A 13,489-nucleotide genomic window follows, 5' to 3' on the forward strand; every position below is an offset into this window, starting at 1 on the left:
GCGACGAGCAGCGCCAGCGTCAGCGCCTCGGCTGCGGCGAATCGGGCGGCCGGCGGGAGCCCGGCGAGGAGCGGTCGGCGAGGATCGCTGGTGCTGCTCGTAGGCTGCTGGACCTGCGTGCTGCTGGCCCTTCTCTGGCGACGCTGCTTGATGGCGGCGGCGTCCTTGTCCTTGGAGGTCTTGGTGGTGCTGCTCTTGCTGGAGGGCGTGTCCTTTTCCTTTTTGGAGGCGCTCTTCGCGGGGGTGCTCGTGGTCTTGCCCGCCTTGACCGGGGTCGATCTGGCGGGTGCAGGGTCGGGCGAAGCCGTGCTGGCTTCGCTCTTGACGGTTTTTCGAGGCATCTTGATGTTGAAGCAAAATTGTTGATAAGTGCTTGGCAAAAGAGGTGTTTGCCTCGTGTTATGCGACGGTTCTGGGTTTTGATGGAGGGGGTGGCGAGATGGTGTGGTGCTTTTTGCTCGGCTTTGTTGTTGACCAGGAGCTTTAGCGTGGGCGGCGCGTCTCAGCTGCTGAAAACGGTCTTGTGCCGCGTTTGCATCTTGGAGAGTGGAAATTGGTGGGTAAATCCGGCACTCGGCCAGCAGAAGCGGAACTGCCTACAAATTACCTATTAAGAGGTAGTACTCAGGTAAGGTAGCCAATGGATGCCCGCGACAACTGGAAACTGCATCGAAAATAGAAAATAGAAAATAGAAATTACAGTGATGAATGGTTGATTTACTCCCAGCTGCTCTCTGGCTGTATCCGTACATCCGTACATACAGGCGGGCTGGCAGCATATTTTGGCAAATCCTTACTTACCTAATTATCCAGGCAGTACCTTTTGGTGCCAATAATAAATACATTCACAAGACTTTCCATCCTTTTACCCACGTTACTCGATAATACCAAAGTACGTGGCCCAGGCTAAGTTAGTTGAAGAGTTTGTGACTCGAGGCACCAACAGCGGAGCCTCCACCACTCGGCAACCACCCAACCACCCCATCACCAAGAGACTGGTCCATGTCTTTTGGTCGATCTGCAACCCAAAAGTCCCCAACTCCCACCGTCAGTGCACAATCTCACATCCTGACACATTTCTTCCAAGATCCTCGGCCACTTTCCTCGTGTGGCTAGGTGTTCCTCGAGGGTCAACCGATGTGGCAAAAGCTCTGTTGTTAAGTGGCCCAGCACCCAATTCACCAAAGTGCCCGTTTGCACCTCAACCATTTCCAGTCTGCACAAGCATCATCATCTGGCCATCCGTCGCCAATCCTCACGTCGCAAAAACATCAAAAGAGCATCCAACTGTTTGCTTCAATATGTATTCGCTTGAATATGTATTCGCTTCGTTTGGTATTTATTCGGGTGTCCGCTCGACGCCTCCAGATCTTCACTTTAACCTCGTGGAGAAGCAATCACGTCCCAGCCCAAGATGACTGCTCAGACGGGCTCTCCACTCTTCGGTGCTAAATATCCGGGCGGAGCAGAACCACCTCGTACAGGTTTGTGTGTATATCGTTATACAAAAGAGACATCGCGCCGTTCCTCCCAATGATTATAATCCAATTCCAGATCCAAGTTCCCGACTTCCGTTATGCTCCATGCCTTTCCAAACAAAACAAAGAAAAGAAAAGAGGTTGACAACTCTGCGGCTATTCCTCCATACGGCCAAAGACACCATCGTCGTCTTCGTCACTGCGAGCGCGAGCGCGAGACTCGAGATCATCTTCGTCGGCCGCCGACTCGCCACTGTCCTCCATCTTGACATCTTGGCTACTACTTCGGAACTCGCCTCGAGTAAAGCTCTCGGGCTGGCGTCGGGGGAAACTGTTGAGGAAGCCAGTGTGTGAAAAGGAGCGTGCCTGATCACGGTACTGTTCGGGAACTGGGGGTACGGGCGGGGCATCAGCAGCGACGCCGACAACATCACGCCCACCGTTGCTACCAAAACTGCAGCTAAGAAGCTCGACGGCAGCAGCCAGATCGCGGTCCTCATTGCCAGTGCCAGCAGGCCCTAACGAGGGTCGGCGGCCGCTGTTCCACTGGATATGTGGGATATTGTTGGCGAGGTGCTCAGGGCCAAGTTGGGGCGATCGGAGACTTTGAGCGATGCCGCTACCGCCACTCAGACGCTTTTCACGATAGGCCAGACCGTCAAAACCCAGTGGTTCGCCAAATGGAGGAGGGGTCGGGTCAGTCGAGTTGTGTCGATCTTGCTGTTCCGAGAAGCCAGAGGCGGACGGAGAGGCGGATTCAGGCTCGCTGGCGAAGTCCTTAGCAGAGTCGGGAGGCGTGACTACCTCGGGTTCCTGGCTGGGACCATTCATCGCAACAAGGACCGAGGCAGCCTCAAGCAGCTGGACTTGCTGGTGCTTGGAGATGAGCAGCTTCGAGGTCAAGGACCACTCTGGGGTGTGCTCCCACCTATAGTGCATCGAATTAGTCCACGGTTGGGGCACACGTCATTGCCGCGAGAGACTAACAAGTGCTTTGTCAAGCAACTACTGTGCTTATAGCCCTTTCCACAGGTCTCACATCGAACTTCGACGCGGTTGCTCTTCTTGCCATCCTTTGTCAAGGGCTGGCCGTCACTAGCACGACGAGCGCGGTTTTCGTCGACGGAGCCGTCGGCATCGTCGCCCGACATGGAATCGTCGTCGATGGCGCTGTCCTGGTGCATCTTGGATTCTGCGAGGGAACGGTGCAGCGGCAGACTAGCAGGCGGGGAGGGAAGGCTGGCAGCTACCGACATCTTGAAAGCCTTGGAGATGGTGTTTCGTCGAGCGGAGGCGTTGGCAATGGGGATCGCGGTGGTAGGGTCGCCGTCGGTGAGGGCGGCGGTGAGGGCGGCAACGTTGTGAGCCTGGTTGGTGACGGACTTGCGTCGAGTGACGCGGTGATTCGGGTTGAGGGCTCCGGTCAGGAGAGAGTGGGACGAGTTTCTCGCGTGCGTCTGGCGTGCAGGCAGTGACGAGGAGACTGCGGAGAGCGAGGGGCGCTGGTGCGTCAAGGGTCTCGACGAGTGCTGCATCTCCTTCGGGTTGAGGGAGTCCAAGTCAGCAAGAGGGGTTACTTCTCAGCGGCAGAAACAATCCAGTGTTGACAGCGGTGGGAGGGAAGGATGGCCATTCATACTTTGGAAGAAGCCATTGCCCACGACTTTTGGATTGCTCGTGTGGCGCGAGAGTAGGGGACGCCGGGTCGAGTAGTCTGTCTAGGGCGAGGGGGGTAAATTGGCTGACGAGACGGTGCCGGTGGGATCGAGAGAGAGTACGATGACGCTAGCGAGCGTTCGAAGCGATACGATCGATTGGACGGTTGAGTGGTTGTGTACTTGGTGGGTGGTAAAGGACAGTATGGGAGAAGAAGGAGAATGTGGAAGCAAGCAGAAAAAAAGTTGGGAAGCAAAAAAAAAGGCAATGTGTCGTGAGAAAAAGGTAGGCTGAGACGAGAAATAATATTTTGGGAGGAGCAATGCGGGAGTAGTGGGCAGCGAGGAGGGGCGTGTGTGTGCGAGTGTGTGGGAGGGTGACGAGCGACCGAGGAGGAGTGTCGCTGGACAGGGTACATTGGCCAGCATGGAGAGAGGCAGCATGGGGGAGGTACTTGTTGTCTGCGACTAGTTGGATGGTGCGTGGTGTGTCGCGCGGAGTGAGTGATGGACATGGTGAGGTGAGGGAGGGTGTAAGTGGAATAGCGCATGGCGTGTGGCACTGCCACCAGCCAGCCAGCCAGCTGGGGGAAGGCCCAACGTTGGGAGGGGGCGCGAGCGTATCAACACGGCCCAGAGGCCCAGAGGACGGCAGAAGAGTATCGGAGTTTTGGGGGTTTGGGGTTTGACGGGCCAACAGGCTGAAGCAAACAATGGGAATGGGGTTTTGACGGGTATATAGCTACAGCAAGGTAGGAACGTACCTACTCTGAATCATTCATATAACCAGTTAGAGGCAGCTGCCGACAGGTCTACTCTGGCCCGGATTGGCAAGCAGCCTGTGGTTACAAGTAACAATGTACCTGGGTAGGTACCTGTTAGAATGGACGACATTGGCGTTGCGAATGCGGGCTGGCATGAATGACTGTTTCCGAAAATACAGGTGGCGACAACGGAGGGCGGCACGAGTCTAGGCGTCGCTGGAGCGGGCCCCAATGGCAAAGCCAAGGTACCTGCCCGCACTAAGCAATAAGCGCGTGGGGACAAGTACCATCAGACAAGGCGTTTGGGGGGGGGGGGGCAGCGTTCAAAAGTTGGGTCAGGTTTCTACCAGTTTCCAGCGCAAGGGGCGCCACACGGAGCGCAGCACGGGACGCACCAGCACGAGCGCCCAGTACTTGTGCGGGCAGCACCAGGTATATGATTCTTCAAAGTATTTCTGGAAGACTAGGCCTACACCCCTTCTTTTTGCTCGTTTCTGCTGTAAGCTACCTAGTTAACTAGTCTCGCTGCCTGGCAATTGGACGGCATTCTCTCCCATCGGAGCGAACGGTCGTCGGTGGAGCCGAGGAGCGGGCATGTGATTGGACAAGGGGGGGCTTCTTGATCACCCGGACAGACAAGCCCGCGACTACCACTTTACCAAAATTGAGCATTTCATAAAAAGTTGGCAGGGAGGTGTGGGCTTTATCATCTCTGGATTTGGGACTATGTTGTGCATAAGAAGAGAAAGAAAAAAAGTAGGTACAGTGGCCTGCCTTGGCCGTTCTCTGGCCACACAAGTACACCACACCAAGCAACTCGTCGGCCTGACCACACAAGTGGTGAGCTGACAGGCGGACGAGGGGGGTGGCCAGGCATTAGCGCAAGGCACCAGTGCTGCTCGTGCCTGAAAAAGAGATTGATAGGGGATAGAGGTGTGTCTTTTCCAAAGAACCGGACATCGTTCCTCCGTACCCAATGTGAAGAGAGGTAATACAACGTTGAAAAAAAAAAAAAAAGTCAATTGGCTTAGTTAGCTTTGTCGTCACCAAAACATGTTCGTCCCTTTCACAAGCCCTAACTCAGTGTCTCGGATCTAGTCAAGGAAAAGAAAAAAGGAACAAAAGGAAAAAGAAAAAAGTATGGGCGCGTGCGAGCCTATTGAGTTCGATGGGTGTGTGGTGGCTCCTTCCCAAACCCAAAAACTTCCGACCCGAGCCAATGGAATTGGCCAATACGGTAATACAATAACCCGTGGGTAGGGTAGGAAAGGAGACAATTTGATGAATGAGAGAAAGGGAACAGCATGATGAAAGCGCGGCATAAAGAAGGGGGATTTTTTTTTTTTTTGTTATCAAGGTGCTTTGGATTGTGCCGTACTTTCTTTCATCGAGTTCCCGTTGACGGCAGGGCGAGGCGCTGTACGGCCCGTGGTTAATTATTACACAAGGGATAACTGGACACGGTATTACAAGTTCATCAACAAAGGGCACGCTTCTTTCAGGGGAGGAGGGGGTGTGTTGAGTATTCTTTTCCACCACTGTATTTGTCTTGTTTCTTCTCTACAAAGCCGAGAGCGGACTTGCCTCGGCTGGGACTGGACATTGTTTTTTTTTTTTGTTTCCGGCAGCACTGGTAACAGGTACCTACCAATGCAAGCCAAGTCACGCCAATGGGCACGGCTTTTGGCGCAGCGTGGGCAGCTGCCAAACCTGCGCCCCTGTCGGTGTTGCGCGCCTGATCTCCCCCAGTACATGACCATCGTCAAGTTAATCGTAGCGCTGCCCCCCACAGACTGTGGCGCTGTAAAATACCTACCTACGGATACAGCGGGGAGTCAAGACTCACAGCAGGTATGATGCGTACATTTCCCCATCTTGATAACAAAATCACAACTTGGTTCCCGCAGGTTGTCTGTATCCAGTCTCGTGTGTATGTATTGCCCATCTAGACCACTACTAGTAACGGAACCGAAATCGTGACGAACATGACAGAATGGGTGATATCATGCTGTGGCGTCATTGACCCCAAAGAAACGCGACCTATTTTGCCTGTCGAAACCTCGTCTATTCGCCATTTCCCGCCTCTAATAATAAAATTAAATAAAAAGTGTAATCTAGCCGATTTATACATGGGCGGCCCAGCTACCAATGCCGCCGTCATGATTGTAGCGCAGATAAGGGTTCTAGAAAACCTAGCCCCAAACCCTAATCAGCAAAAACCGAGCCCCGGGTCAGTGACGAGGGATGAGATGGAGTCCGGCGCCGATGACGGATCAGCTCGGGTCGGCCGATACATTGAACAATCAAATCGGGTCGTAGAGGCAAAAACTACTTTTGCGTCCGGTCCTGCTAGTTGGCGGGCGTCTCCTTCTCGCATGGCACTCCGGCCCTCCGGCAACTCGGGAAACATGCACAATTATTTGCATAACCGATTTCCTGGTCGCTCCGGCGCGCCGTGCACTTGCTTCATTATCCCCCCAAGAGCCAGCCAGCAAAAAAGACGCCCGTCCCCGCCCCCGCACGACGACCGCTGCGATGCATAATAAACTTACGGGGGCTTATTTAGCCCACCACATCGTACGGTGCCACGACGAATTCCAGATGCTAGAATAGCCATGTCTGGCGAAATCCCATCCTCTTTGGAATTGACATGCCTAGACAAGAAACGAACATTTGCCGATAGTCTTGTATTCTGGTTGGGTATCAGATATCAGACGGGTGGCCGCAGAAGGGCGATCGCTCTCGTCGTCCAATTTAGCAATTGAGGGGTTACCCGGCTTGCTATCAAATTTGGCAGGGGTACGAGAGACCACAATTTACGCCCCAAAACTTGTCACTGTTGTTCAGTAAGAAAAATTGGGGAAGCTATTCGGTTCAGCTGGTCTTTTTTGTTTCTTTTCTGAAGCGGGGAAACTGCAACGAAAAGGCAAGACAAATTTAGCAATTCATGCACAATATTACCGAGTACGGATACTCGGAGCATTCTACCGCAATATACCAGAAATGTCTCTAGCTGCCAATTGGGGACACACTGATTGACTGTCTTTTGAATAGCCAAGGCGAGATCACGCGTACCGGCCAGGCTGAGATGGAGGGACGGCAAGAGACGGGCACAGCGCTTCCACCCGCAGCCTCCTCCAAACCCAGGTGGCGGCATGCGAAGACTGGGCTTTCACTTCAAGCTCCATTGGACTTTTCTTTTTCTGTATTCCCCCCCTTCTAGGATCCGAACACGCGGTTCCGTTCCCCCCAATCTTCCGCGCTGCAGAACCTCGTGCATTTATCCCGCAAGCCACACGAACCCTCCAAGTCCGGCCGCGCGGGCCCCCGCGTTCAGCTCCGGGGCCTTTTTTTCCCTTGTTCCTGTGATCCTTTGTTTTCTTGGCCAATTCCCAGCCTGTCGAGATTGCACATGCACAAGCAACAAAGACGAACCCTGGGGTAAAAAAAAAGCAGGCCATGAACTTTTGCTACAGACCTTCCCATTGTAGCCCTAGCTTCCACCGAAACCCGTGCTAACTCGTTGTCAATTTTTACCCCTCCATTGGCCCTCTCGGCCGTATTGCGCGGGATGGACGGGAAGTTCTGGAGAGACGCAGCCTGACTAGCAAAAGCGGCCTCTGCCGAACGCTTGTTGAGGGGAATGGGCTGGAGCCGAGTTTGAGAACATATTTATTTGCGAGGGCCACAATGCTTTCTTCTGAGGCAAGGGAAGAGAGAGAAAGAGAGATTGAGGTCTAAACGGACATGGTTGGTCGTTTTTGCTGACTTGGTGATTCGACAGCTCATGTATCCTTACACACCCTCCCCGAATGCAACTTGACCAATTCGCTTCAAGCCACGAGGCCGAAACTAGGTTTTTTCTCGTTTCCCTAGACCACATGACATGCTGCCAAGCCGGCAGGTAGTATCCCCTGAGAAGAATATTTCTATACTTTGGGGGACACCAAGTCACGGCTTGATCGCTCGCCAATGCCTTTTAGAGCGGCCCTGATGGGACGAAACTGCGAGATTCTGTCTTTGCACCCTTTGTTGATGACAGCGATGTATTTCTCGCCAGTCTTGTAAGCGACATGCGAGATCTCAAACAATGCCCTGCCCATTTCTACCATCGCTGCCTGTTGTAAGACGACAACTTTGCGATGATGCTTTTTATTGTCGATCAGCCAGTCTAGAACGCAATCAGTAACTAGTCCAGAGCAATCATGAGCACCAGAGAGGGGTGTCAATCTAGAGCGTGACCCGTCTGAAGATCACTTCCACTCCAGCGTGGCTGCTGCGTGTACATTGTCCACCTATCCCCCTCATCGCAGTATCAACCATCCAGATCGTATATACAGACCATTCCTATTAGTAGCCAAATTCTTTTCGAAATTATGCCGTCGGACTCGTCTCCCAACTTCATCATTGGTCGGCCAAGGCAATTGCTACTGCCAAGACCATATTTCCACTTCAGCCTGGCGTTGCACAGAGTCCCTACGCAAAGCCCTCTTCATATCGATTACTGTCTACAGATTTCCCCTTGTTCCTACCTGCCGGCCCTCGTTTGGTCGATTTCCCAAGAGGCCGGTACATGTAGGCACGCTGATGCGCACTGTCCCAAATCTCGATGACGGCGCCGATCGCAACAGGGGGCACCTACCCAGGTCATGGGTGTATGAAACAAGAAAAGAATTTCATGCCAAAAGTATTTGCACTGGTAATTAGCATGCGCAGAAACAGGAAAATGTACTAGCCTAGCCGAAAAGCAACACGAATCCCCTCGGCAAACACGAATTTTTGCATTGTGTAGTGAGAGAGTTGGGGCTTCGATGTCAGAAAAAGTCTATTGGAGGGGCTAGGAATGAAAGGGAAATTCCCGTGTTTCTGGGATACCGAAATGAGACTAGGAAAAGTAGGGAAATGAGACAATGCGAGCTGAATTGGCCAATGGAGTGGCGAGCCGGGGCACACCTCTCCCGGGCTTCTCACGCACAGGGTTGTGCCTGGCTGGCAATCCCCTGACGGCGGAGGCTGTCGGGGCCCGGCGCCGGCGCGCCGCAACCGGGTCAGTCACGGAGGGACCCGTAGACGGCGTGGGATGAATGGGTTTTACCACGTACACGGTAATGACCAGCGTTCTTGACGGGCTGCTCCAACCATCGAATAATAAGCAGCGTTTTTCCTTTCTTCAAAAGTACAACGTAGCCGGACAAGTACCCCCTCGCTATAGGACAACACAGCCGATGCACGCATAAACCCTACCCTCCAATATTCCGACCTGATCTCTTGGTTGGCTCTGTAGCAGGGCCTTTGCTGGATGCCTTTATGCGCACACTCCACCACCAACCACACGTCGCCCAATGCCAATACCACCTAGATCAGGCCCCCTACAAAGACGAAACAACAGGTTATTTATGCCGCTCAAGTACCATATTCCATCCATGTTTCAGCCCGTGTATAATCCTCGTCAATATTCCTATACAACTTGGTTATATAAAGGGATGTCGTTGGTAAAATTCCTGCTTCAAGTCGTCCTCAGACCCTGCTACCTACCTAGCAAAGATGTTGAGGGGCAGCTTGATGATTATGAGAGAGGAAATTTGCTTCCAACTGAGCTTTCCTGGTTCTTTCTCTGCGCAATAAACTCAAGACCACTATTGCCTACATAGGTTCACGGACGGATGGGCGCATATTGACAGATGACAGGCTTCCCAAAGTGCCGATGTTCCAACGAGGGTGAATCAAGAGCCTCTCAAATCACAAAGGTGTAGAATCCGCGCCAAGAAGGTCGTTCAACAAAAGCTCCATTATAGTTGGCTACAACATTGACCCTTTCGGGCGCTCCGGTTTCCTGCTAGCTGATGGTGTCTACATCTGGCGAGGCCCGTTTCAGGAACCACTTACACTCTTCGTCAACGTCACTCCCCTGGGCACCTTTTTCTTACCTGCCTACTATCGATCATGGCAGTTATATTTCGTCCAACGTCTCCAGTCTTCATCATGGCGTTCCATTGACCTCTTTACTCGTGCACAGCCAATCGCCCCTCCTAGGCCGAACCTCGCTTCCTGCATCACAAAACGAAACGTTTTCCCGCAAGCGCCCCGATTTTCTCTCGTCTGATAAGAAACCACAAGGCAGTGCGCTGGCCCCAAACTCGCGAGCCTCTCAGATACCAACCGGTAATCATTGCCTGATATCGCGGCTTGCAAGTGGACTTGGTTGCCTTTACCCAACACGTGTCGGCACGCGCCAGTTGGTTGAACTAGTCTTTTTGCCCAAGGACATCGCTTACAGTTGGGCATTTACTACTTCTCCACTGGCAGTCAATGCGCGACAAGCGCCTTTTTCAACTGACCTGTTCTCAATTTTTTCCTGCGACGCGTCATCTGGCATAAACCAGCAAGAAAACCTTCTGCCTAGTTTCCAGTGTTGGGCGTGCGACAACACAGTTCCAGTTTCGGTTGCTGGCGTCGCGAAAAAAAAAAAACTACCCAGGCAAAAAAGGGCGGAAGCGAAGAGCGATTCAAACCTTTTCCTCGTTGCTGCCAGCGCACATTACGACATGACCTCGGATATGGTCAGAATAGGCCGTGGCGGAGCCGGCAACTACCACTCTGCGCCGGTTAACGTATGCTCCCTCGTCCCCTTCCCCCGAGACTAGACGCCGAGCTCGTGTTTGGTCCGCTGGAAAGATCACCTGCACGGCGTCCAACAGAGCAAGGTAGCTAACATGTAGTCGCCTCGCGCAGAAAAAGGACGCAGCAGCGCTCGCGCCCAGCAAGAGCCAGATCGCCCGCGCCACGCAGCCTGCGCAGGCGCCGGTCCTGACGGGCCGCGGCGGCGCCGGCAACGCCATCTCGGAGCCCAACGCCACGGCGCACGCCGAGGGCCAGCGGCTGGAGGACCTCGAGGCCGGCGGCGGCCCACAGGTGACGGGGGCCGACGTCGCAGCCAGGAACCCCCACGGCGTGCTATCCGGGCGCGGCGGCGCCGGCAACTGGCGTGACAGAACGGCAGAGCGGCAGGGGGAAGAGGCGGTGCGGATTGCCGAGGCGCGGAACAAGGCGGCGGCGCATGTCGACGGGGAGCTGCGCCGGCCGGAACCGACGCACACCAGGACACGCCACTGCGAGCGCCGCCTGGAAAGGTAGTCGGGGCCTTTTGACGATGATGTAGTTAATGTGTGCGCTTGTGGATTAATACTTGCTTTTTTTTTTGAACGAACGAACGAACGGGACGGACGTGAATGTCCAAGCCATGGCTGCAGGATATCCCAGATCTGGGCCGGCGTAAACGGCTGTTATGATGCAAAGTTCAGATCTTGCTATCAGTGCTGCACGCAGACCCTTGTGCATTAGCTCATCTCGATCCGCCCCTGATGGCGTATTGTGATGAGCCGGAGGTGCCTCATGACCGATTTGAACTGGCCATAGTAGCAATCGATAGCTTACTTTTGGAGGTTTATAACCTAGACGAATCCGTACATAACGATAGGCTCCTCAGGAAGAATTTCTAGCTGTCATATCGTAACGCTCTAGCACACATAGCTATTTCCTTGCGCATGACTTCCTATATTTCTGAACTGACGAAATAGATCTTTCGAAGTTCTACTGAAAGATGAGGGAACATGGCCCGCTTGGCTTCAATCCAGCCAATGTCGGAGGATAGGGCAATGAAGAACCATCCAGGAGAAGGTCGATGAGAGTACCTTCAGATGCGACCTCCTTGTGCCGTTGAAGGATCAAAGGTTCGAGTTCGAGATTACGGAGGCGGACAACCCATGTCAGTTTGCCTTGGGCGACGAATCCCCCAACTTCCGAGGCAAGGAGAGCTTTTGAAAGCGCCCCAAGTGGTGGACGGTATCGTCGTGGGGTCCTCGGCGCGCAAGTATCGTTGTCGGTAATGCGCCGTTTAGACAGGCTGGCCTTGGTGAAGGACTTCAATAGAAAGGTCCGCCAGTTACGGTCTCATCGACGAGCTGCTGGATCAGTCCACTAAAGGCGCCGAGACGGTCGCGGACCTCTGGCACAGAGAAGTTGTAAGCCCAAATTTATTTGCATCAAACGCTGTGACTAAAAGAAGTGATGGAAGTCTTGAACAAAGAGATCATGAATTGAAGATACTTGGAATTGCGTGCAAGTTACCTCTAAGTATATGTACCTCTGTCCAGCCAAGTCACGTGGAAGGTCCGGCAAGCACACTGCAAGGTCCGACTAACAAGGCTCGGGGAAAAAAGTCGCGCGCAAACTCGTCTCGAGCCCGTCGACCACTTTACTCCCGCCACTCTCGTCATCCCTCACGTCGCGACTCGTTCATCATGGCTTCTATTCTCACCATCGGTGCTGGCGCCGCCGTCGCCGCTTTCCTCGTACGTTACTCCGCTTGCGCAAACCCCCCCGTTCCGTCCGCGCAGCAGTTTTGCGACCAAAACTTTCAACTTGCCGACCTCGCATCTCTATACGTCGGGTGGCAGACTAGATGGAAAATACTGACAATTCCTAGGGCCGTGCTGGTCTCGTCGCCTGGCGCCGCTCGCGCGGTGGTGTCGGGGCCATGGGCAAGGCCTTTTACAAAGGAGGCTTTGAGCAAAAAATGACCAAGAAGGAGGCGACTCTGATCCTGTCTCTCAAGTACGCCCTTTTCCCCTGCCCACGGCATACGTTGCGGATACCGGATACTAACAGACATTGGCAGCGAGCGCTCCCTCACCAAGGACAAGGTCCGCAAGGCGCACCGCACAGCCATGCTGCTCAACCACCCCGATCGAGGCGGCAGCCCGTACCTGGCTACCAAAGTCAACGAAGCAAAGGAACTACTCGACAAGGCGGTATAGGGCGTCCCGACGAACCGCACTGCCGACACCACCGAAAAAAAAAAATCAAGGAAGACACTCGCCGCCTTGGAATCGATCGGGACAGGACGTTGCTTGGGAACAGGCACTGCAACTACTCGAAACACAGCCGCAAGGACCGGCACCACCCCTCTGTATTATATCTCCCTTCATAGCGATGGCGTCCCATTTGACATGATTTCAAAGACGAGAGAAAAAAAAGACGATAATTATCTGGAGCATGGGGGAAACGGATGGGTGCAAAGAGTCACAAGTCACCACGATGGGGTTGAGGACTGAAGCAATTTGCAATACTCTTGTACAAAGCATGTATCAACAAACGAAATAAAGTAAAGCACACCCTGGTCGCCAAAAGAAAACGACCAGGACAAAATTCTCTCCTCAACCCGCATCCCTCCCCTCGAATCCTTTACTGCGGCGAGGCCGGTTCCGTGTAGGCAAAGGCGGCGCCAATCACCGCGCGCAGGGTGTGCACGGCGTCGTTGCCGGCATTGTGCAGGTATGCGTACTCGAAGCCGAGATCGTCGAGCACGGTGCTCAGCGAGCGCCCCGAGTCCGACTGCATCCACACCTTGTGCAGCACCTGCGCGTCCACCGTGCCGACGCTGCGCGTCTCGCCCTCGAGGTCGAACCCGAGGCGGCTCATGTAGCCGACGTCCTGGGCAATGTCGTGGCCGGCAAGCACGATGCGCCGGCGCTCGTCGACGTACGGCCGCAGAATGTCCAGCACGGCCGCGCAGGCCTCGGCCCTGAAAGGA

At 54.0% G+C, this 13,489-nt stretch overlaps 4 protein-coding genes across 4 annotated transcripts in view; 2 read left to right on the forward strand and 2 right to left on the reverse strand.

The window, feature by feature from the left end:
• The window catches only part of CCM_01833 (uncharacterized protein), a gene marked incomplete at both ends in the record, with an annotated part of 950 nt that extends 609 nt beyond the window's left edge, over positions 1–341 (reverse strand). Inside the window, one exon of the mRNA XM_006666987.1 lies at positions 114–341. Within this exon, the coding sequence (XP_006667050.1) occupies positions 114–341 (228 nt within the window). The remainder of the gene's footprint in view (positions 1–113) is intronic.
• Positions 342–1,634: 1,293 nt separating this feature from the next.
• CCM_01834 (Zinc finger domain-containing protein, C2H2-type) lies at positions 1,635–3,013 on the reverse strand (the record flags this gene model as incomplete). Its single annotated transcript, XM_006666988.1, has 2 exons — positions 1,635–2,406; positions 2,466–3,013. The coding sequence occupies 2 exons, from the start codon at positions 3,011–3,013 to the stop codon at positions 1,635–1,637; spliced, it is 1,320 nt and encodes a 439-aa protein (XP_006667051.1).
• A 7,429-nt stretch (positions 3,014–10,442) lies between these two features.
• Positions 10,443–11,031, forward strand: CCM_01835 (uncharacterized protein; the record flags this gene model as incomplete). Its single annotated transcript, XM_006666989.1, has 2 exons — positions 10,443–10,508; positions 10,606–11,031. The coding sequence occupies 2 exons, from the start codon at positions 10,443–10,445 to the stop codon at positions 11,029–11,031; spliced, it is 492 nt and encodes a 163-aa protein (XP_006667052.1).
• A 1,166-nt stretch (positions 11,032–12,197) lies between these two features.
• Positions 12,198–12,713, forward strand: CCM_01836 (mitochondrial DnaJ chaperone (Tim14), putative; the record flags this gene model as incomplete). The annotated part of the gene is made up of 3 exons (XM_006666990.1): positions 12,198–12,248; positions 12,383–12,510; positions 12,575–12,713. 3 exons carry the CDS (start codon positions 12,198–12,200, stop codon positions 12,711–12,713), a joined length of 318 nt encoding a protein of 105 aa, XP_006667053.1.
• Between the last annotated feature and the right edge of the window lie 776 nt (positions 12,714–13,489).

The sequence above is a fragment of the Cordyceps militaris genome (assembly GCF_000225605.1).
Source record: "Cordyceps militaris CM01 unplaced genomic scaffold CCM_S00001, whole genome shotgun sequence".
Taxonomy (NCBI): domain Eukaryota; kingdom Fungi; phylum Ascomycota; class Sordariomycetes; order Hypocreales; family Cordycipitaceae; genus Cordyceps; species Cordyceps militaris.